General features: G+C 56.5%; 6 protein-coding genes across 6 annotated transcripts; 2 read left to right on the top strand and 4 right to left on the bottom strand.

The window, feature by feature from the left end:
* Positions 1-534: 534 nt before the first annotated feature.
* Positions 535-935, top strand: D7B24_007532 (uncharacterized protein; the record flags this gene model as incomplete). The annotated part of the gene is made up of 2 exons (XM_028641641.1): positions 535-760; positions 832-935. 2 exons carry the CDS (start codon positions 535-537, stop codon positions 933-935), a joined length of 330 nt encoding a protein of 109 aa, XP_028494407.1.
* A 678-nt stretch (positions 936-1,613) lies between these two features.
* D7B24_007531 (uncharacterized protein) lies at positions 1,614-2,123 on the bottom strand (the record flags this gene model as incomplete). Its single annotated transcript, XM_028641640.1, has 1 exon — positions 1,614-2,123. The coding sequence occupies one exon, from the start codon at positions 2,121-2,123 to the stop codon at positions 1,614-1,616; it is 510 nt and encodes a 169-aa protein (XP_028494406.1).
* Positions 2,124-3,695: 1,572 nt separating this feature from the next.
* Positions 3,696-6,155, bottom strand: D7B24_007530 (uncharacterized protein; the record flags this gene model as incomplete). Its single annotated transcript, XM_028641639.1, has 1 exon — positions 3,696-6,155. The coding sequence occupies one exon, from the start codon at positions 6,153-6,155 to the stop codon at positions 3,696-3,698; it is 2,460 nt and encodes an 819-aa protein (XP_028494405.1).
* Positions 6,156-7,709: 1,554 nt separating this feature from the next.
* On the bottom strand, positions 7,710-9,533 carry ICL1 (isocitrate lyase 1; the record flags this gene model as incomplete). The annotated part of the gene is made up of 3 exons (XM_028641638.1): positions 7,710-8,067; positions 8,158-9,053; positions 9,147-9,533. The coding sequence occupies 3 exons, from the start codon at positions 9,531-9,533 to the stop codon at positions 7,710-7,712; spliced, it is 1,641 nt and encodes a 546-aa protein (XP_028494404.1).
* A 1,792-nt stretch (positions 9,534-11,325) lies between these two features.
* NTH1 (alpha,alpha-trehalase nth1) lies at positions 11,326-13,792 on the bottom strand (the record flags this gene model as incomplete). The annotated part of the gene is made up of 5 exons (XM_028641637.1): positions 11,326-11,473; positions 11,536-12,530; positions 12,567-13,277; positions 13,341-13,465; positions 13,675-13,792. The coding sequence occupies 5 exons, from the start codon at positions 13,790-13,792 to the stop codon at positions 11,326-11,328; spliced, it is 2,097 nt and encodes a 698-aa protein (XP_028494403.1).
* Positions 13,793-18,012: 4,220 nt separating this feature from the next.
* Positions 18,013-18,895, top strand: D7B24_007527 (uncharacterized protein; the record flags this gene model as incomplete). Its single annotated transcript, XM_028641636.1, has 3 exons — positions 18,013-18,427; positions 18,485-18,679; positions 18,747-18,895. The coding sequence occupies 3 exons, from the start codon at positions 18,013-18,015 to the stop codon at positions 18,893-18,895; spliced, it is 759 nt and encodes a 252-aa protein (XP_028494402.1).
* Positions 18,896-23,133: the final 4,238 nt, after the last annotated feature.

The following is a 23,133-nucleotide window of genomic DNA, read 5'->3' as shown; positions in this document are numbered from 1 at the left end:
TGGGCACTTGATGCGGGCGGGCAGTGATCGCTCGGTCCTTGCACCAGTGTTGACTCCTGCTCAGAGGGGTAAGGGGCGCGCCACGGATTGGCCGTGACCAAGTGGCAGCGTCCGTTAGAGTGGTTCTCGCCGTCGTCAGACGCAAGACTGCCCTGTGAGTCAGAGATCTCACGTGATACAGAGTGCAAATCGTTGAGCTTGGCAGCCAATAGCAGCTGATCAGAGTTGGGACTGGGTGGGGTCGCCAGGGCACGTTCCCCGGCTCCTCATCCGGGCCGGATCGGCCTCTTGTCGGGTCAGTGCAGGCCAGTCTCGCGAGTGGGATGCGAATGGAGCTCCCCTTCGTCTGCCAAGCTCCCCCCAAGGCCATGCCACTTCTGCTGCGCGCTCCAACTTCCTAGCCTCGGGTTCTTGTGCCAGCGAAACAGCAGCGATTCCCTTCTAGCATTGTCTTTCTTCACCTTCGCGACAGCGCTCGACAGAGCTCAACGATCAGCCGCTGAACAAGCCGTGTTCCTACCGCCACAAAGCGCCATGGCGTCCGCCGACTCTTTCATCATCCACGACGACAACTCCGCCTCGACCGACAATGACGAGCTCGATTCCCTGCCATCCATCTCCAGCAGCGTGATTGACTCCGAGGCCGACTCCGAGGCGCAGGCCGAGTGGGAGCGAAGCTTGGAGCAGATGCAGCTGATGCTGACCATGATTATTGTTCCTTTTGTCGGCAAATACTTTGGCAGGAAGTTTGCCTTCTGGAGTACGACGGGCGCCCTCCCTTTCATCTCTCTAATGATCTGGGAAGACTTGAGACTAACCAGCATCCTACAGGTTGGGGTCGCTACATGGAATGGATGCACAACGTCGAGATTAGGTGGACGAACAAAGCCAAGTTCAAGGCCGTGGGAGTGGCAGAGGCGGCGGCAACGCTGTGAACAGGGCGGCAGTTATCATTTTGATGACGACTCAACGCTTGATGCATGGTCGATCGTCAATCGGGGTGCAGTCTATGGCAACGGGTCGCGTGTGTGCAAAAGACGTACAAATAATGGCGTTGGGAGTTTTGGGAGGGGAAGCGCATAGAACGACAGCCAGGGCGTCGCATAGCTTTCCACATGATAAAATAAGGTCGATACAATCAGCATATGAATCAAGCACATGACGAGCCGTGCATGGTATAATCTCTCGCTACGTATTGACAATCAGCTTGCAGTCGTCACTTTTGATGCTGCAATATCACTCTCAGAAGCTTTTCCAAATGAAGCAACGACATCAATTAGGAGGAGCTATTAAGTTGTCGTCCGCAAAGCCGTTGCGAAGACGGGTTCGATGTCACAGAGTAATTCCGCCCTACTGCGTTTCACGCCATAATTCATAACCCTGGTACAGCCGCTTTGTATACATATCCTGAACGCCAGCCCCTTACTGGGCGTTTCTGTCGCGAAGGACCAGAACGCAAGTCCCAGTAGTTGCAAAAGAGCACTGCGTCAGATCACGCAGCCAGTGCGTAATGTTGGGCGCACGTGTGCCTGTTGTTGTTGTTCTTGTTGCCGTGGTGGTAGCTCATGTTGACAGTGACGATCACAGTCTCAAGTCGGCCGAGCTGGGGCGGCTTACACACCAACCTGGGCCATGTTGGGCCTGCCGCCTCGGCGCACGGAGCCGCCGCCGCGACGGAACTCCCGGACAGAGAAAAACATGCCGACAGCGAAGCAGGCAAACAGGAACCACATGAAGACGATGCTCGCCTGGATGGTGCGGCACCGCTTGACGACGTCGGCGGCACCGTAGGCGATCCAGCTGCTGCCGCGACCGCGCCAGTTGCTGCAGTTGACGGCGCGGAGGCGGGCTGAGAGGACGATAGCGGCAATAAGAGTGAAGAGGGTGGCCAGGCCGTCGAGGGCGAGCACAGCGACGGGGATGGCGATGGAGTCGATAAAGGCCGTCAGGAGGCCGTAGAGAGCGGCGATCCACGACAGGACAATGACGAACATGGAGAAGTTGATGGCAGCCATGTGGCCATTTTGGTTGAGGTCAATGACATTGCCGATGAGGGCTGTGAGGAGGAGAATCCAGAGAAGCTGCAGGGCACGAATGCCGCTCTTTGCGAGGCCTTCCAACATGATGGCGGTTGTTTAGAATGTTGTGGATGCGAAATGTGGGAAAGAGGATGGAGCAGGCGAAGTTGTTGGTTTTCGCAATGGCAGAGGAACAGGCTGGAGAGTATAAGGTTGAATATTTGGGAAAGGCACGGAGCTTGACGGTCATGAGAGGTGCGTTGGGAGAGCAACAGTTCTTTAATACGGAGCGACCGGCTACGGTCTGCGCCCACGTCTGCGCCGGCAGGTTACGTCTGCCATGTCTGAAAAGTCGTCAGGCGCCGGAAAGGCAAGGGACAAGGTCAGCGATGACCGATGACCCGTCAGATCAGGCCAGCAGCCTAGGCCACTACCATCGCTACCACCACACCACTTCTTCCTCCATCCAGTACAGTGACGAGCCTGTGAATCGGCAGTTGCGGAAGCCATGACCTCATGTGCATTGGCACTTGCAGCGGCACGCACCCACCATCGAGCCCGCCAGCGTACGTACCCATGTCATCATCGTTCAGGGAAAAAACCCCCGACTCGCCAGGAGGGACCCTCTTTTCAGCTCCCTCGCCAACCACAATGAAAGCGGCCACCACTGACTGATGGCTGCTGCCAGTCAATCTCTTTGAGAGGGGTTCTGCTTCGATCAAGGCACCCAAAGCACACTACCTTGGGTTGGTAGGGCCCCATCGCCATAGCAATAGCACGCCCTCCGGCAGCTCGGGAACAGCATGCCCCAATCAATCCTTACCAGCGATCCCTCCGCGAAACACATCACTGCCGCCCCTGCAGGACCCTGCGGGTTTGCCCTATAGCCTGCCGACCTCGCACGACCTGCATCGTTCTTCGATACCCATGCCGTCTAGGAAATCGTCTGGGGAAGCGCGCTGTTCAACAACCGAGCTTGGAGAGAAAGAGAACTGGGGGTCGCTGTGCTAGAATCCGGATGCATTCCTCGCCAGTGTCATCTGGCCACGCTTGGCATGGTCTTGAAGCTCCGGTGGCTTGGACGCTCTAGTCGCTCCACCTTACTCTGCTACCTGCCTGCCCTAGCTGCTTGGACGGAGGGACAGACAGCCGTGGCCATGGCCTGGGCTCTTGTCTCGGATGGATCGGTCCCCTTCAAGAGCTCTCTGCTATCACACGTAACGTGCGGTGCCTCCAGTATGACAGCATGGGAAAAAAAAATGTCGCTGTGACCGTCCAATACCGCGTGCGGTAGAGGGCCCGAGTAGTGCGACGGCTGTTCAGTAGCTCCAACACTGATGACGCAAATCAACTCAATGCTGTGTTCGGCTGCTGGCTGCGCCAAATTGTCCAATGCCCCATAAGGCTGAACGAGTCATGCTGGTATACCGAGCATTACGGACCTCTGATATATGACGTCTTTGCTCCGTTACACGCTACTCAGTATCTTCACAACCAGACTATAGTCCTGGCCCTGCATTGAAGCGAGCGCCTACTCTTAGACTACTCTAGGGAGAAAATGGTACGAGGCGGCTCTATGGACAGTTAATCGTTTCCCCGATAAGATAACGCTGCAGTAGCCAAGGACGGATGCCCCTCAGAAGCTCCTAATGTGCTCCGTTAGTAGTTCCAGCTACATCACCGGTTCAGACTCAACAAGCCCTCTATATACTTCCGTGTGTCCACACCGATCCCCGACGCCAGACGGCCAGCACCCTCGCCCCAACCGCTGCCAGTCTCAGCAAATGTGCCGCTGAATCCTCTAGAGCTGGCGTGGTCACTTGCTCGCCGGATCAAGAAGATCTCTTTATCTACCCTTGGCTCCGGTGCAGGGGACTTCTTGGTGAGTCGATCGGCGCTGGACTCGCTCGCTGCAGGGTCTTCTGTACTGGGGCTGGCCTCGTCGATGATGGCCTCTTCAGAAGTTTGAGCTTCCTCCTGAGATTGGGCTGAGCCAGTCCGATCCAGTATCCGCTGCCAGACCACCCACCATCCGCGGTTTGTCTTACACGTCCGCTCCAGCTCGGTAACGTTACGACGTGTGAGGGCGTACATGTTCAGTAGTTGCATGTGCGTATTGATCGCCTCAACACGTGACCATGCATCTGTGGCCTCTGAAGGTAGCTGGCTCGGGTCCGGTATGTTTGGCAGTGTTGAGTGGACGGTCAATGCTGTCGGGTCCCAAATGACATCGTAAATGCTCGTGCCGGCAGCGCCGACGGACGGCCGTTCGGGGCGATATTTTGTTGAAGCCAGAAGCGGCTTTTGCAAAGGGACCAGTTGCCGGTGCAGATTCTGGTAGAATGACTTCCATGAGAGGGAGTCTGTTCGAAGCTCAAACAAGAATGTGTAGATGAATGGTTTGTTGACATAGACCACGATTCGCATCTTCTTCGTTTTGTTCTGGCTGTGTGTCGTAAAGGTTGATGCAGAGGACGCAGGGACACCAGGGATCGGGGTTATTTCGTTGACGAGACTTCCGATATTCTTTACAACCTGACTTTCGGAGAGATCTCGTTCCGCCCTCTCAAGTTCCACATGAACGGTCCGGAGCATTGTTCGAGCGTTGCTGTTCTCTCTATCCGCATCGCCACGCTCACCCGAATCGTCGCCTTCACTGGCACTGCTCTCCTCGACATCTCCCAGAAGCCCGATGAGGTAGTGGCCAGTGGTGTCGGCTACCTTCTCCGGCGCCGGGGCCTGAGCGCTGACGGCTGACTCGCCTCCGAGGTTGTCAGCGTCTTGGGCAAACTGCTCGTCAGACTTGCCAATAGACCAGTAAGTTCCATAGCCGAGCTTCATATAGGTCATGAATTTGTCTAGATGCCCGTCGGCATCTTTTGATCCGTCCGTGGGGCTCTCGTCGGATGGAGTTGGAACGTCAGGCGTCCTAGCCTCCGCAACTGTGCCAATGGTCTGGCCTCGTCGGTCAGCCAGCGTCTGGCTTGATACGGAGCCCTTTGAATCTGCAGAGCCAATCGAAGGGCGAAAGGGGGTTGCCTTGGAGGACTTGGCGGTCTCCTTATCCCCCTTGATAACCTTCCCTCGCCGAGCTCGGCGCAATGAAGTCGGGCTGTCATGGACGCCGTAAGCATTCGAGCCCCACGTGTATAGATCCTCCATCCAGCAAGTCACGTCCCTTAAAGACTTCCGGGAGAGGCCACCCACTCCCAAAAAGATGGCTCCGTCATCGGGCCCGGGCTCTCGACCAGTACCGAGCCATGGAGCGGTCGTTCCATCGGAAGATTCAAGGTCCGTCACGTTGGAGCCGAATCTCGAGATAATCAGATCCTGAAGGCCTTCGATCCTGCCGACGAGGCCTTCAAGTACGTCCCGCTCTCCACTGCCGCGCTCCTCCTCACCGACACCAATGCCGAGCTCGCTCGAGGCAGCAATATTGATGCTTCCCAAAAGGCTGCGAGTCGGGTTACCCTGTAGCATGACATTCCAGGTTGACAGGAACCAGTCCCAGTAGCGAGTCAGAATACTGACGAATTTGGGTCGCCCAGTGCGCACAAACAGTGAACTCAGAGAGAAGCCGTGGTGCAAGAGGAAAGTGGAGTGCGCACGGAGCAGATCCTGTAACAACAGCGTAGCCGGCTTGATCTCTTTTGATGAGTACTCGACCACCTCCGCGACGGGCTCACCAGTTTTGCCGGTTGGGAGCTTTGGCGGCAGAGGAATCTTGGTCAGTTCAATCGACTGTGATGAAGTTAGACACCAGTTTTCCAGACAGGCCGCAGTGATCCAGCTTACAACAAGAGCCCACCAACCAGCCTCGATTTCGTGAAGGACGACGCGTGACTTTTCAGTGTCAATGGCGTCGACAGGCTGCCCCCCCGAGAAGCTCTTGCCAAAGTCCACCATGCCTTGGGCGAGGCCAATCTGCCGGAGGCGTTCATTGCGCTCTTCCTGGGAGACATTCTCAGTTGGTCTTCCCTGCCCGCGGGAGCGGTGACGGCGTTTGTGGCGTTGTGTGGTGACCGATGCGTAATAAACGATCTGGTCGTCAACAGTCTCGTCGGTGATGCCGAGTGAGGGGTTGAAGATGGCGAGGAAGCCCAGCTGCGCGGGAACAATACCGCCTGGGGATGCCATGTTGTGTGGCCGACGTCTGTCGGTGTCTCAGTGAATCTGGTCCTCGAACCGTCTTCTTGTACAGACAGCTCTCCTCGAAACTCGTGTGGGGCACCCGAGAGTGAGCCTCCAACCAGCTACCCACTCTTCGCAAGGTGACCTGCTGCCCGGGCGTGGTGGAGGTGTATCGGTCAGGGCCCTCCCTGCTGCAATCGACGGGCCGGGGGAAGGGAGGGTTATTTGTAGAGAGTCTCCGTTGAGCAGAAGATGGTGCGTTGATGAACGCAGGATGCCACTGCGCTACACGACATGCACGAGGGTGGTTGTTCAGCTTGCGATCTCTGACAGATCTAGGCCGGTCTGGCTTGTCCCATCCTGCTGGAGAGCGGCGCGGCCCTCGGTGTTTTGCTCTAGCCTCCACAGACGAGGTACCCTGTTACCTATGTATCTAGCAAGCTAGGTAGGGACTGGGGCTTCAGCGATCGAGATCAGTCCCTGGGGGCGGGAGGCTCGGTGAAGCTGACTAAGGCGCTCTGTGCAATCGAAACATCAGTCTGGCCACTGCTTACAGGGATCCCACGACCTCTTTCCTGCATACCACCTATTGCATGCACCTAACTTCTCACACTTGTTCCATCATCCTTCCGGGATAGGTACCTTAGGACAAGATAGAGACAGCTCATCACGACCTTGCAGGTTCACGCCATCGATCTCTGGCCTGAACCCCTCACCATGAGCATGCATGAATCTGTACAACGTCACGTCGCACGATACTCGTAGTGATTGTTGAGGAAGACAGCCTCGGCACAGCCAAGGCCATGGCGGAACAAGCCAGGGGTGCACCAGCAATACAAGACACAGCCATGCGTACACTCGCATCCGAAATCGACCGGAAGAAAATATCGGCCATCAAGAAAAAATTCGACTCCGGCGCCGACCTGCACCTAGCGGACAAGGAAGATGGGACTGCTTTACAACGGACGCTGCGCTTGTTCCGGCGGCCGGAAGGCCGCAACGCGCAACGGCCATCGAGCACACTCGAGCAATCACGATTTCCGATACACACCTCTGAATTGTATGAAATGGATGTCACCAAATTGCTGCTTACGTACGGAGCCAACGTCAACACGCGCAACCTTCTACATGGGTCACCGATTGCTATCACAGTCAAACGAGGTTTCGTGAAGGGAGCTAAGGTACTACTTGATGCCGGGGCCGATATTAACCACTGTGACGATTCTGGGGCAACACCTCTTACTATGGCAGATAAATGCAATCAAGTAGAGGTTGCCAAGCTACTCATTACTGCTGGGGCCAATGCAAGCAAAATCAAATTGAGTGAGGTGGACAACAAGATGAGGAAAGTTCTAGTCGGGGAGACCTGACCAAAAGGCGACCATGGACTTGCACATATGGTCGACTCCTTTCAAGTTAGATGATAGCCCACGTACAATCGATTACACTCAGTCTAACTCGGATAGTATTGCAAAGGTATAACGTAAAAGGAAAAACATAACATCATCTCGTCCCGCTACATCAAACCACTTCCTGCTATACATGCATGCACAGGCCCTTTTAGTGGAACTGGTCTTCCGTCACGCCCTTGCCCATGGCGGCGGTGCTGCTGATGCCGCCGCTGACCATCTTGAGCAGCTCGTCGACGTAGCTGGCGCCGCTCCACTTTTGGTGCTTGACGACGTCGACGCCGCCCTCCATCTCGGGCTCCTGGACGAGCTCGCCGTAGGCGCGCATGCCCTGCTGGCTGTAGGCGCGGGCAAACTTGTCGCTGATGAGGGCCGTCGTGTGCAGGCCCGCGAGCGTGATGAACTGCCAGCAGTAACCCAGGGACGCGAGGCGGCGGATGTACGTCTCCTGCTCGTCGCGGGGCATGGCCGTCTTCCAGTTGAAGGACGGGGAGAGGTTGTAGGCGAGCCTGTATATGTTAGCATCCGCCTTTGTGGAACGAGGGAAGAAGAAATGTCTCGTGTCTTGAAGACGATGATGATGAAAGGGGGGAACTCACTTCTGCTCGGGCCACACGGCGTGGACGCCCTTGGCGAACTCCTGCGCCTGTTTGTAGTCGGGCAGCTTGCTCTCCATCCAGATGGCGTCGCAGTAGGGTGCGTAGGCGATGGCGCGGTTGATGGCACAGTCGCAGCCGCCCTTGAGGCGGAAGTAGCCCTCGCGCGTGCGGGGCGCGTCCCAGTCAAAGAAGATGTCGATGCCGAGGACGCCCTTGGCAACGGCGCGGGCCTCCGTGTTCGACTTGCCCTTGGCGGCGGCGAGGTAGCGGGCGACCGCGGCCTCCTTGTCCGGTTGGGGACCGGCGCGGACGGCGGCGACGACGGCGTCATCGAAGCGCTGGAGGTTGGCCTTGGCGATCCACTCATCCTCGATGGTCTGGAGCTCGGCGCCGGTCTTGCCAGCCTCCTGGGCGGCGTTCATAAGGTCGTTGAGGGGCTGGAGGCTGGGGTTCGTGCTGCCGAGGATGAAGGCGTGGTCGCGAGGGTCAATGGTGGTGGTGATGAGGGTGGCGGCCTCGGCGTCGGTGCGAGCGACGGCGACGAGGTCGGAACCCATGATGTCCGCCTGTGCGCGGATGGCGACGAGACGGTTGATGTGCTCGCTGATGGGCACGAGGACCTTGCCGGCCATGTGGCCGCACTTCTTGGTGCCAGGGGCCTGGTCCTCAATGTGAATGCCAGCGGCGCCCTTCTCGACGAAGAGCTTGGTCAGCTTCATGACGGCCGTGAGGCCACCGTGACCGGTATCGGCATCGGCAATGATGGGACGGAGGTAGTCGACGTTGGCGAGCTGGGCGCGCGCCGACTTGGGGTGGGAGAGGCGCTCCTGGCGCTGTTTGCGGTCGTGGAACAGCTGAGCCATGAAGAGATGGCCGACCTTGTTGGGGACGGTTGTCTGTACCATGTCAGCTTTGATGCAGGCTTTGATGCAGGCTTTGATGCAGGCTTTGACGCAGACACGGCGGCTGGCGGTTTGGGGGCAACTCACGTAGGGATAATCAGCCAGATCAGGGCCGGGCTCGTCAGAGGCCGAGGCGGTAGAGGACGACTGCCAGCCAGAGACGTAGACGGTGTCGAGGTACTTGGCCATCTGCGTCACCATGGTAGGCTCGAGACAGCCGTACGTGTAACTGGCGTCCTTGTTCTGGAAGCGGTTCTCGAGAATGTTCCACAGCTTTTTGGACTGGACATTTCCCGGGTACTCAACCTTGAGGTTGCCGCGCTTGGAGGCGATCTGCTCGGGGGTGAAGGTGCGCTTGGTGTGGCGCCATCTTGAGTCGCTCCACCACTGCTTGATCTGCTCGACCTCCTGGTTGAAGAGCTCGTCCTCGGTCTCTGGGTCCACGGCCGGGTTCACCATGTTGTTGGCAGCCATGGTGTGAGAAGGGGGAAAGGGGGCTGCGTGTAAGAGAAGCGGGCAAGATTGGAAGAAGCTGGAGCTTGGTGGGAGCAGTCAATGGGCAGGCAGGACGAAAGAAGGATGCTGTCCCCGAGTTTTCGAAGGTCACAAATGGTTGCAGGCACGAGAGAGGGAGGAGGATGGATAGATAGATGGTTGAGAGGAGAGAGAAGAGTCATAGGCCCAAGCCGAGCCGGGGAAGTAGGGAATGGAGGAACAAGTCACAAGCCAGCAGAAGAGGTAGCAGCATCAGCAGCAAAGCCGGATACCAGAGGCGAAGACCAAACAATGACCGAAGGGCTGGCCGTTCCGTTCGGTAGTGCTCGGCCAAAGGGGACCTACCACCGGGCGCGGGACCCTGTCTCCAGATCCTAGAACGGGCAAAGGCAGGTATCGGGGTGGTGAATTCCAGAAGCAACAGAGCCGGAAGTATGCGGTACATGGCATGATGGGAATTGGCCAATGCCGTCCACAGCATCCATGGCATCGTTTTGCCTCGGAAGTAGGGGAGAGGCTGAAGTGGCGTGGGTCATCGGCCGGTTGTGGTCAAGGTACCATTGACCTCTGGCGTCTGACTTCTGACCTTTCAGCTCTGACTCTTGGCCTCTGATCGGGGTGCCCAAGCGCGGGCCATGTCTGAGGTTGTGGAGGGAGGGGGAGGGGAAAGCGAGGAGGAGGAGGATGAGAGAGTCCATGGACCAGAGGGAGTGACGTCTGTCTACCTTTCCTACCTAAGGTAGCCTTGGGGGCTCGGCTCAAAGGCTGCCTCACCCATCTCTCCTTCCCTCGACCCCCAAATCCCCAGATTCCTGCGCCCGCCGCATTGCCGTCATTGGCCGAGGTACCGAAGCTCGGGCCTCCAATCAGTCGCCGATTCGGTAGAGCGCCTGTCCCGGCTGCTCTGTTATACGCATACTTCCCTCTTTAGGATCATAACCCGATGGTCGCATACCTTGCGGGGTACCTGCGCCCGAGTGATGTCAGGATCATGGCATGTGAAGATCACAGCGTCTTGGCCGCCTTGGGAAGCCTTGGGACCTGTGAGGTGCGCTGCATCGATCGACCCCCCCAAATAACGAACCAGAAACATCCAACCCGTGCCCGCCCTCCCCTCGAATCCGTAAGTGCGATGCATTGCTAGCCAGACCGGCCTAGCTCGGCTCCAGCCAACAGCGAGTGCGTGCAGAGAGGACTGCTTCGGTTTGCCCGCCCGGCTTCGCTTCGGGACTGGCTGGAGAGTTTCGGGACATCGAGCCTCGGCCCCTTGCCCAGCTCACTGTGACTCTCTTGTCGCGACGACCCGTTGTTTGCCGGTATCAGCGCCGGCACGCAATGCCCACACCACCGTGAATAATCACATGGATCACTGACTGGTTGACTGTCTTCCTGATGCAGGCATTCAACAGGCCAGCCACTTGCTGCCGATGACCGGAGGAGGAGAACTCTGCTATGCCCCCCACCCCGACCCGTGCTTGGATTTCATGGTTTCTATTCCAGACTCACTGCCAGATTTACTGTTTATCATCACCCTTCCCCACCTGCCATGGTTGTTCTGTTTCGTCCTCTGCGCCTCGGTTCCGCCATGTGTGTCATCGTCGTCGTCGTCATCGTCGTGTAGTTTTCCACTGCGTCGCACCGCGTATCCTTGACAATGTCTCGTCAGTCGCCCAGCATCCCTTCCCTTCACCTGAAACCCAACCAGCATCATAAGTCCGAAAGACTTGAACAACATTGTGTGCTCACGTTTCCTCTCAAAAAGGGGCCGAATTCAAGCAAGCTCTGCAAGGTGCTTCTCCTCCATCTGTTCGAGGGCCTTGACAAACGTGTCATACGGCGTCAGTGTGCCGAGAGCACGTCGCATGTGGGCGTTGACAATCTGCAGCCCGTAGACATAACTGGCGTTGACCCAGCCGAATCTGGATCCCGTCAGCAAAATCCTCGTCTCTTCCGCGCTCCCTCTTGGCAATCCAAGACTTACCCTTCCTTGGCAACTCCTTTGAAGTCTAGGCCCTGGTTGCCGTACTCAGCGTCGACTCGGTGAGGATCGACGGGACGCGTGACGTCGTACTTTTCGACGACGACGCCGTTAAAGTCGACAAATGCCTTGGTGATCATGGAGAGCCATTTGTAAGCGAGACGCTCCGCGTCCTCGTGGAAGCTATACCGGAGCAGTCCCGTCCAGGCCAGCATCTGCTGGGGAGCCCAGCCGTAGGGATAGTCCCACTGCCGGTTGGGCCTCTCCAGCGAGATCTCGCCGCGAGACTCTTCCGTGCCCGAGACCAACCCGCCGTAGGCCTCAAACTTGGGCAACGCCTTGGCCACCATGTCTGCCGCCTGCTTGGGTGACGCAACACCAGCCCACAGCGACCACAATGTCGTGCAGCTCTCGTACACACACTGCTGCTTCTTGACCGTGTCATAGTCGAAGAACATGCCCTCCTTTTCGTTCCAGAGATACTTATCAATCGCCAGCTTTCTGCGCTTGGCTCGGCGATCCCAGACGGCTGACGACTCGACTGAACCAGCCTTGAGAGGCCCAACCGCAAACTCGGCGGGGATGACAAGCTTGTCGCCAAAGACGTTACGGATCGTGCGACCAATGTCCGTCTCATATTTGAAGAGGAGGGAGTTGAGATCGATGGTTGCCAAGTTTGCGCAGACCTTCTCCAGGCGGTACGACGTATCATGGCCCGACTCGCGTACAGCGCGGTCGTGCATGAAGTACTCGTCAAGCTCCGGCTCCTTGACATCCTCGGCGTTGTAAGCCTTGACAAATTCCTGCCACGTCATGCCGTGCTTCGCAGCATAGGGCTCCAGCACGTGGACGAAATGGTCAGCCTCCGTCTCAGGAGGGACGCCTTTCCCCTCGGGTCGGTATCTGGAAAGACCAGTGACGGGGTCAAGTCGCGGCTCAGCCACCCAGACACTGTGATACTCTTTCATGGCAGCCAGCAGCGAAGTGCGGAGAAAGTCCTTGGCGTCAGGTTCGTGCTTGATCTTCTCGTAGACTCGGAGCGCCATGTCCGTAAGGAAAGGAGGCTGTGAGCGGCAGAGATAGTAGGAGCGGGTGGCGTTGAGAATTTTTCCATAGTGCTCAATGCAAAAGCAGAAGTTCAGGACGATGGACTTGGCGAGCTGAACCCTGTCGTTAACAAGGAGACCCAGGGACGTCATGTAGCTGTCCCAGCCGTAGAGCTCGTTGAATCGACCGCCAGGAACAACAAAAGGCAGACCTTTGAGGGTTTCCTCACCCGTCTTCTCGTCCTTCACCTTCTCCATGGCCACAGCTAGGAGTCCAGGTTTGTCGTTCATCCCACGTACGAGTTCAGGCGTGATGACCTCGGGAAGAAGCTGGACATCGAGGTTGATCTCCGGTCGGTCCTTTGCAACCTGAAGGTAGAATTCATACTGCTCAGGAGCCCCAACCGGAACGTAGATCCTTGGACGAGGGTTGTCGGTCCAGTCTTTGGGGTCTTTGGCAGCGATCTCCACGGTTGAGGCATCGATTCGGCGCGTCAGGCCATCCCAAAAGTGATCACTGACCATGCGCGAAAGGCGATTGACTGGGTTCTCGTTGAGGCGGCCTTCGTCAAGGATGATCTGTTCTCGTCCGTACTCTTTGGCAAGGACGAGCTCTTGCAGAAGATTCGACAACATATATGTACCGCGAATGTCAAATTTGTTGTGGCCAGCCGAGCCCGCCGTACGTAGCGTGATAACCTGTGGCTTGTGGTCAGTGAAAGTGGCTTGAGAATGGTGGTGCTGACATCAGGCTGTGCGCACCTTGGGCCCTTCGTCTTCGATGGTAATCTGCATATTTCCGTCGGTATCCTCTTGTTCCTGGAGACTGTCCAAGGTCGACTGAACATTGACGAGGAAGCGCCGCCCGTGAGAGGTCGAGGGTTCATCTGGCGATTCGAGATCAGTAAAGCTGTACGTAGAACAGGCCACACCGCTCCGTTCGTGCACGCACCGTGGCTCCCTCGTCGGAAAGGCTCCTTCAACCCGATACGCTCCATTTGTGCCAGCAACCCATTCTGATGAGACGAGTCAGCTTCGTGAGGTCCAATTGTGGTCAGAGGAGAGGGGCTACTCGCCTGAGAATAGGTCCGCGTACGAGGGCCCGCCCGATTGTTGTGACGCTCTGAGGTGTAGTACGTCTTGGCATCGTCGAAGATGCCATGTTCGTCTGAACTGCCGCGGTTGCGGTGCCGACGGCTTGTAGGTGAACTCATGATGCTATCACGCACGCGAGAGCTCTACGAGGAAGTCGAGTTGGCGGGCTGCGGGGTATGACGATATTCGGGGCTCGAGCTTCTGGTCGTGACTCGAGGTCAGAGAGGTTGCTCGTATGGAGTCCGTTTCAATTCCCAGGATTCTTCGTGCTGGTCTCGTGATGAACGTTTTTGTGCGTCTCCCCCCACTTGTCAAATTGAAAGTTGTGTACGCAATGGAAGGGAATTGGTGTCAACGATGGAGGTTCGTGGGTGGCTCGCTTTGGGGGAGTCGGGTTGAGGTGTCACGCGGTCTGAAAAGGCAAGGGACTGCTTCGAGTGGCAGCTGCTGTGCTTGGGAGGGGGGCAAAGCAAGGACCAAGCCAGAAAATGGGGGTCACCAGGGTTATTTTGGTCCGCGCGACGTGACGACAGCGATTGGAAAACGATTTCCAGTCACTGATAGCCTGTACTGGTTGATATGGAGTGCGGCTGTGATGGACGAGGCTTGCAAGTTGTCGGCCCTCTCCTACCTCGTGAGAAGAGAAAGCGGTCGGTATGCAAACGAAGGAGGGCTGGCGGGCGTCACCTTCTTTCAGGCGTGGTGGGCGTTGTGTGCCCATGGACAATCGAGTGACGATATGGCGGGTCCACAGGGTCCAACCCCCCGCCATCAATTGGCCAACAGTCAGAGAGCCCCTCGCCAGGATCCGAGCAGCTGGGTTGGTTGACCGCAATGGCTCGAGTGAAATATTGAACAGGCCATGGCGACTAGAGGTTCTTCCCAAGCCAGAGAATGCAGCTCTGGTTCTCGAAGAATTCAGCTCTGGGACGTGTTCGGTGAATGAGCACCTTTGCTGATGGATCTCGCCAAGTCGCACGACCGCCGCGTCTTGCTGTACTCGGCTTCACACTGCGTGGTGTGGACCGTCCCAAAAAAGAAGAGGAAAATGACCTCATGCTGAGTACATGGAGGCGACCCCCACACCTTGGCCTTCTGGCGAACTGGGACCCCACCCGCCTTGCGAGCCTGCCACCACACCAGGGCGATCACCCGTGACTGCCGTCGTCGCTGATGCCTTGCGACTTCCACTGCAGTCCTGATGCCCATTGCGACCCTGAATCGAGACCACCCTGAGTCGGACCCTGGTCCATCGAACACGGCTTTGCGATTGCGAGAGGTCCACCATGAGCAGGCTCGTGACAAGCATCTGGCAAACCCAAAACTTGACTCGAGACGCAGGGCCAGCGCTGGGATGCTATGGGGAAACCGAATCCCACACAATGTCCGCTGATAAATTCCCCCACTTCACACGAACGGGCGGCGGACAAAGTCCCTTGCCGCGCTCGGAAACCTACACCATGCGCCGATTTGCGCGTATCGAGACCACGCTGAAGGCCTGGCGAAATTGTTGGAACAGTGACGCATCCCATCAGCTTGAAAAGAGAAAAAAGTCAAACCACGTGGGCAGGCTAGGAGAAGGACGGGGGCGAGGGGGGGTGTAGGCACTGGCCAGCATCCTCAGGGAGACTGACAAGTCGCCACTGTACTTTACACCCAGATTTCTCACAAGGTCACTTTTCAGGGGCGCCAACAGCGCAGTACGTGTTTGCTGAACCGGCGTCACGAAGTCGGGACGAAGGCGCAAAGAGCGGCAGACTATATGCTTGATGGCCTCCCATGGCACCTGTCTGCTGTGTCCTATCGAGGGCTCTGTTACACCGGTGCCGCCACCAGAACGCTTTGACTACCCACAGAACCTTGGGGGGAGGGAATGGTCCGAGGGCGTGTGCTCAATGTGGACTTCCAGTAGCAACACCAGCTAGAAGCCTGAGCGTGTAGGTTGAGAACCTTCAGCTTGCTCCCTTGGTCTGTCTCCTAGAAGACTTCTGGAAAAGGGTCGAGTTCGCGCCACATGGCGAGTCAGCCAGTGGCGGCATTCTTCGTGGCAGCTTTCATCGTTGACTTTCGCGCTAGAAGTAGCCCTCACAAACTTGATGGAGCTTAATGAAACAATTCGACTCTGGTTACGTCAAGTCGAAAGTTTGGTCCATCACTTGGCATTTCGCCGCGACGCCGTTGTACCCGGCAGTGGACGACAAACGGCGGCGTGGGAGGGAACTTTTTGCTATTTTCAGGTAACCTCCGACATGATTTCTATCCGCCACGACATCGCCACCCGCCAGTGGTTTCGAGATAAGACACAATTCGTCTTGAAGCAGAACTCCTTTCGGCTTTCAATCTCGATCAGGAGCTGATCTGACCCCCATGGCGGTTGGCCCTGTAGGTGCACGGCCCATGGAACCTTGACAGTCATAACTTCTATAGTAACCACCCAAGGGACAGATCGTATTCTCAATAGTAGCGTCGGATCGTGGTTCGATCCTCGAAAGGGGGTGGATGACGGCGATAAGATCTACCAGGCCTCCTGCACAACTCGCCCTGCCGCCGGTCCCGAAGCTGACGTCCGTGTCGCAAGAAAAAGAGACGAAAAAAGAGCGGTGAGCGGGTTTGAAAGCAGCTGATGAGCTAGAAGCCTGAGAGTTCGTTGAAAACGCCAACCAACTTGCATAGCTTGATCCATTGAAAAATAAGGTTTGTAACTTACTGGGCGGGATGCCGCAAGTTCGTCACGTACCTCGCGAGTCGGGAGGGGGGGTGTGTCCAGACTTTCTTTGCCTGCCGGCGCCTCAGAGCACAGGCACAGGGTTTCTGGTTGTGTGGACTCCGAGTCAAGCAAAGAACAGAAGTGACAGGGTGATGAGGCGGCCAAAGGAAACCCCACGCAGGCATGCCAGCCCCCCCTGACCACCCCTAGACACTGAGCACGGCCTCGATCCCGCGTCCCATCGGATGCATGACTCCGGGCCAGGGACTCTGAAGTTGCGGATTGTGGGTTGATTGAATCGCCGTCTTATGCTGTCGGCTGCGGAATAAATGCGTCCATAGTGCTGGATGCGGGACGACGGGGAAGAGTGGTTCATGTCGGTAAATCTGGGCTCCGGGCGCTGTCCCATGTCTTGACCCGGACCCTGATGATCTATGGCGGACGGTGAAGCGGAAGATGAGGGCTAATTAGCAGACCGGCCGTGTCCTGCTCCCCTTTCCTAATCAGGAACTCAACGCCGTCCAAGGTTTGATGCTACCACTCTTCCGCCGTCCGACTTCCGGCCCTGCACAGCTGACAAAGGCGAGATCCTGCTATCTACCTGAAATTCGTTGATGCTGACACGGGCTCTTCGGGTCTCGGTGGGGTGTTCAGAAGACGCCGGCCCGCGAACAGCTTTTGTCTTGGACCTTCGGAATACCGGACATCGGAAAATCGCAACTCTTAGGAAACTCTGTTTTCTGGCGACAGGCCCAACTCTACGAACATTCCGCTCGGAATGGCATGTCCGCACAACTCCCTGCGGTTAACCGGCCGCAGAATAGCGGAATACGTTTGATTTTGTTCAAACTCTCACACATGGTATGCAGGTGCAGACGGCAAGCGGCAAGCGGCAAGCGGCAGATGTCAAGTGTAAGGCGAGATGCCGGCACTCATCCCCGTGTAGTCGATTGGGACGAGGGTGGTCTAGTGTGTACCTGCCTACCTAGGTAGGTAGACAAACTAACACACTGACCGGCAGGCCTTTCCCACCTCCTTGAAGACCTGACAGGGAGAGCACGTGGCATAGTGATGCTCAGTGCCGAGGTTTTGCCAGACAGGTTCTCAGACCTGTGGCGCGCTTGGCGCATGCTGGTAGCGATCATTCGTTATCGCAATCAGCCTTGGACGCACGTAGCACTACATGGTACCTGCTGACCCGGGACCGTATGATTTCATTGAGGCAATCGCATGCTCGAGAAAGTGGTGGCCAAAATTTTCCCCGTCGTCGGCGTCGAGGTAACAATCATCGACTTCTGTCCATAGCCACAATCAACAAAAACCGACATTGCATTGCATCGCATCGCCTGGTCTGAATTCGCATCGCCAAATCGGAATTGTCGGCAGTCGCGGCGCGTCTACGAGTCCGACAAGCCCCAAGGGAGTCCGAGGCTAAAGCCCAGCTCCCGTATCCCCAGTATCTCCGAAGCAGCTTACCACTCCACCCGAACGACACTTTGCCACACCGGTGTGCCCGCCCTTGTATCAGAATACATTTGCACTTTGACGGGACGCGCGCGCCCTTTCCGATATCTCGAGTGTTCCTCAACGCAGTGGTCACAAACCAACAATCGAGCCTCCATCGATCATACAATGTGGGGGACAATAATGCGCGCAGCGCCGGCGTCGCGTCAAACCTTCTCGGGTCAAGGTCAGACGTTCTGGAGGACAGCATGGCAACGCCCATACGCGGCTAGCAGGGCGCATGCGCAAACCTCAAGAGCCGGGATCAGAAACTTTGGGGGCAGTCGACGAACGCCCGAGTCATCACCGGCTGGCCGCATGAGCACCATGTTTCGCACATGGCACCGGTCCTTTCGATTCTCGGCCATGAGGGGTAGCGAGAAGGCTGCCGGAGCAGCAGAAAAGCCTCTATCTCTGAGCCAGAGGTTGAAGAAGCTATCCAAGGAATACGGATGGAGCGCAGTCGGTGTCTACTTCGCTCTCAGCGTCCTCGACTTCCCGTTCTGCTTCTTGCTGGTTCGAGTTGTCGGCACTGATAGGATAGGTCTGCAAAGCTCTTGGAGATAGTTTTGACAAGAGGCTAACGTTGGTTACTTGGCAGGTCAGCTCGAGCACTGGGTCATGTCTTGCGTCAAAAAGGCGATCCCAGATTCGGTCGAGGCCTGGTGGCACGAGTATCGGGCCGCCTTGAAGGGGGTTGAAAAAGAGCAGCTCGGTACCGACGTAGTGAGCGAGTCGGTCGAGATGGCCGGCTGGGGAGTGGCTGAAGCAGAGGAGCACAACCGTGCCGAAGCTAGTAAGTTTGTCCGTTTCGAGCTCTGGTTTTGTTCTGACGAGACAACTTACAAACTCTCACATCACAGGCTTAGGCACACAGCTTGCTCTGGCATACGCCATCCACAAGAGCTTCATCTTTCTTCGGGTGCCCCTGACTGCAGCTGTGACGCCCAAGATTGTTAAGAGGCTAAGAGCCTGGGGGTGGAATATTGGCAAACGGCAAACAAAAGCTTGATGGGATTGGCCGAGCAACTTGCGGAGTACTACGGTAGAGACAGGGGTCGAAGGACGACATAGACGAAACGAGTAACCTTAGAGTCCCGTACCTCAAGATGGGCCTGCGCCCCATGTAACAAATTTGTCGGATTAATGTACGGATAGCACACCTTGTAGCTTTGAGTTTTCGGATGTGGTCTGTCGCGTTCCAGCACATCGGTCATGACTAGCTTGTCGAGAAGGCATCACCGCAAACGTAGTGTTGCCATCCTTGAATATCCCACCCGCGATACTAGTCATGAAAGATATCGATTCTCTCACGTGCGTCATGCGGCAGTGGACCGACGATGGGGGTCCAGCCGGGCCCGTATCGGACTTGAGTCGGTCAAGCGGATGACAGAACGTGAGGTAAGGCAACACAGAGAAAAACGAGGAGGGAGGAGGGTCAGGGCCACCCTCGCTCTCGGCGTCATTCGAGTGGCTCCCAGTATTGCGTGATATCAACGGGGTGTGACAGAGATTCTCCGGGCAAGTGCTCTTGAAAATCAATGGCGGCATCACAGTAGCCATGCCTTTGATGCTGGCTGGACATTGCCAAACAACCGCGTCAGACTACAGAGGACGCTACTCTCGCATACTCACGCTCCCGTGCTCGACTTTGCTCACAAGAGGCGACGGCCACAAGTCCGGCGCGGTCAGAAGACTGGTTTCACGCCTGAGTGGGTATGGGTGGATGAAACTAGAAGAACGGCGGTAGAACGCGCTCCCGCCACGCCATCGATTGTTATGCGCCAGGTACATTCAGCTAGTGCGCAGCTATCATGTTGAGTCCCTGAACTACATGGTCGACCGGACCAAGGTGACAGGCGGACGGAAGGAATTCTGGTGGGCGGATCTGTCGGTGGTCTTTGATGGCACCGTGATCGGTGATGGCTTGGATTCGGAGAACGCTCGTGAAGCGAACAAAGGCGGAGCCAAAATGAGGTTACGACTCGCCCGCTAAGTGTCGACGGCGGGCTTGGCTGATTTGCATCACAACGGCTCCAGGGGGTTTGAGTTCAGCCTCGACTCAGAAAGAAGAGCGGTGGGCATCAATCAGGTGGGAGGCTCAACGTCGCGAGTCGGCTGATGGGTGGACAATCAACTGGGTGACATCTCCTCTTCTGCCTCTCGCGAAGGATGCGCTCGCCGCATGGAAGCCACAATTGCGGCCAAGGAAACTTTGTTTGAGGCACCAGCCACTCTCAGGGCAGAATTCTCCTCACGACAGGCCCCAGATGACCCAGCGGCCCCACAAACGCCCTGCACAGTAGCTTGGCCCCACCGACAGGGCAGCGCTTTTGCCTGCCTTCAGCAGACATGCCCGTAGACGATAGCTGGGTTTGCTGGGCAATACTGAAGTGAGGTGGGACGAGACAGGGGCGGTGATGTGGAAAGATCTTGTTACTTGGAGTAAGGTACTTAGGTAAGGTACCTGGGTGCGTGCATTCCATGGCTCTTTCCCCAGTCCGTCTGTTGTCTGGCGCGGTTTGATGATGCAGGTGCATGTGCACCACACACACCCGCGGTTGTCCGAATTATCTGCATAGCCGCCGATGCCACAGCGCGACACGGTCGAGCGTCCTCGGGTGCCATCATCACAGGTTCCCTCCCGAAACACCCAGGTCGGAGTTTTATCCATACGCGGCAACGCCTCGTGCCCAGAACCTGAGCTATCACACACCTTCACATGCGATACAGCGCCTCAGACGGTGTCCCTCGTTACATATCCTGATACTTACAACTTCGGCGCTTTCATCCTCTCTTGTTTGTGGAGCCCCTGTCTCCTGCGCCCCGCAACAGATCACCGTATCAGATCAACCAACACCTTGCATCGGGACAATTGTGTTGCATCATCATAGCCTTGTGCTCTACGTGCGCTGGGCAACATTTTACTTGGCTGTCAGTTAACAGAACTAGCATTCACCAGAACTCATCCGATTCGCGGGCACCGGTCATACGTCCACGGCCTTCCCTGGTTTCCTCCATCAATAGCCAAGCTGAGAACAATAGTATGATCCCTGTCAGCTTTTCCCGGACATCCATCTCCATTGTCAGGGTGGTCCTCTATCATCGTTCTATGCATTTTTCGGCATCTGGTCACTTTGACTATCTCTCTTTCACTGCCTTTGCCTATGCCGCTCGGCCCCCCTCCCTAGGCGCGCCCGCCTCGCTGTTCCAGGTTCCGGCTATCTCTCATCTAGCCACTTTGGCCGGGGGTAAAGGCCCAACCGCGACGGCACAGCTTTGTGTACACCTCCTGTTCGGTGCTAACACGGATGACCAATTGGCAGACCGAGCGAGGTACACTCTGTGCCTGCGAGTCAACTGGCGCAACGAGAGTTCAGATGTCATGCCAGGCGGCTTATAGGAAGACGCAAATCCCTTGCTGGTTTGCCTGCAAGTGGATATCAGAGGTGAACGTCGGTAACCCGTCAACGATACGAGAGAATACCTTCGATCAATGAGAGGTAAAGAACAGACCAGAAGCCAGTGCTCGTCACGATTCGATGACTGCCTCACAACCTTCCACTCAGAATGTACGTACGGGACAACCGTTTGTGTTGATTGGTTTGCACGGGAATACCCAACGTGACGGAGATGACATTCTTCATCGGAGGTTTCTCCGGCGCCCCAAAGCCCTCTTTCGGATTTGTTTGGATTACCATTTGAGGAATGAGAACCAAGTCCAGAAGGAACACAAAGTCAGACGACGCAGCTTGTCAGAACATTGCGTCACGGTTATCGGCCCCGGAGGGTAATCATCTGAGTGCGCCAAGGAAGTCCGCCTCGCCCGTGCGCATGCAACATGGACACGACTCCACGGCGGCGATTACATGCCGCGACTGTTCCTCTAGCGGACACCTACAAGTCGTAAGAGACATGGCTAACGAATTATCGTTGGATAAGTGCCTTCGCACGTTGCAGGCACAGAAGAGCGTGAACTATGCATGTGACAACATCTACCCAACCGGCCGGCGGACAGGGAAACAGGGCGCGTCGATGGCTCAAGCCACCAAGCCGCTTCCTTCAATGCATTTTATCCATGTACCACGGTGACAGGATAGTTCAGAGCAAGCCACCACCCGTTGACACATCCCTGTGGTTTCAATCCGTGCCGCACGCTGGCCCAAAGTATCCAGGCTGACGGCCTTGGGTAACGAGTTCTGTGACTCCGAGTTCATGCTATTTTTCCTGGTAGCACTAGAACACCCCTATGATTATGGTACTGTTGGCAGTCCTCGTGCGCTTCTGTCGAGCGTAGGTGCACTATCCACAAGACTCACAGTTCACGTTTGTGCTGAGACTCCCCTCGTTCGTCCTGACCACAAGCCAAAGGTGGATAAGAAGACCTGCCACGGAACCGTAACAGCCCTCAGACCAGGATCAGGGCCTGGATATGAGTATGGCCGGGACCAGGACTAGGCCTGGATATGAGGATGGGCCCAGCCCAAGACCGACCGCCGGGGCCGACGTCTTCCCAGGCCAGGGGAGATTGTAGCCGGGTACCCACTCTTCTCTAGCCACAGAGCCATGCGGAGGGTTGGTCGAAGCCTCAGGGCAGAATGGCTGCCCATGGTCCGACATCTCGCCTCCGCTCCCGCTTCTAGAGTTCTTCCTTTTGCCTCAGGTCGATCTCAGAAATGGATGATCCGTGCACTGAAGCCACCAATCTGGCAAAAGCTCCGGTAAGGTTGAGTCAACTTTCCAACAGACTTCAGTCCATGTGGAGTCTCTCCTCCCTTCTTGAATTCCGTTTCATTCACCATGACAAGCTTTCAATCATTGCCTTGTGGTGACTCTCCCCGGGTCTAATTCCAGGCGAAGGGCTAATTAGGTTGCCGCAAGAAAGAGCATGGCTCGTATGTTATTGTGCGCCCGTAAGAAAACATCGATGCCGAAGGGATTCTGTCAGGCGCCTACTCTAGAGACAATTACTTTTGGTCATCCAAACCTCTGCGCCCTGCTCAGCTGGCAGAGGTTTAAACCCTCGAATATCTTGTTGTTTATCCTTGATGCTTTTCAGGGCTTACTCGAACACAAGGACGACGACGCCGCGCTGGAAAACGTATTGTGACGCCCTGTTCATCTATTCATGAGTTCCGAGAGAGCAAGGCAGGGGAGTGCTTGAGAACTCTGCCTCAGCCCACCCCCCCTCACACGCCCCCGACCCAGGCCTGCTTTATTTTCTCTCTCTCTCTCTCTCTTCAACCACGC

The sequence above is a fragment of the Verticillium nonalfalfae genome, assembly GCF_003724135.2.
Source record: "Verticillium nonalfalfae strain VnAa140/NRRL 66861 chromosome Unknown scaffold_60, whole genome shotgun sequence".
NCBI lineage: Eukaryota > Fungi > Ascomycota > Sordariomycetes > Glomerellales > Plectosphaerellaceae > Verticillium > Verticillium nonalfalfae.
The sequence above is the reverse complement of the archived record's forward strand: the minus strand, read 5'-3'. Positions and strand labels throughout refer to the sequence as shown.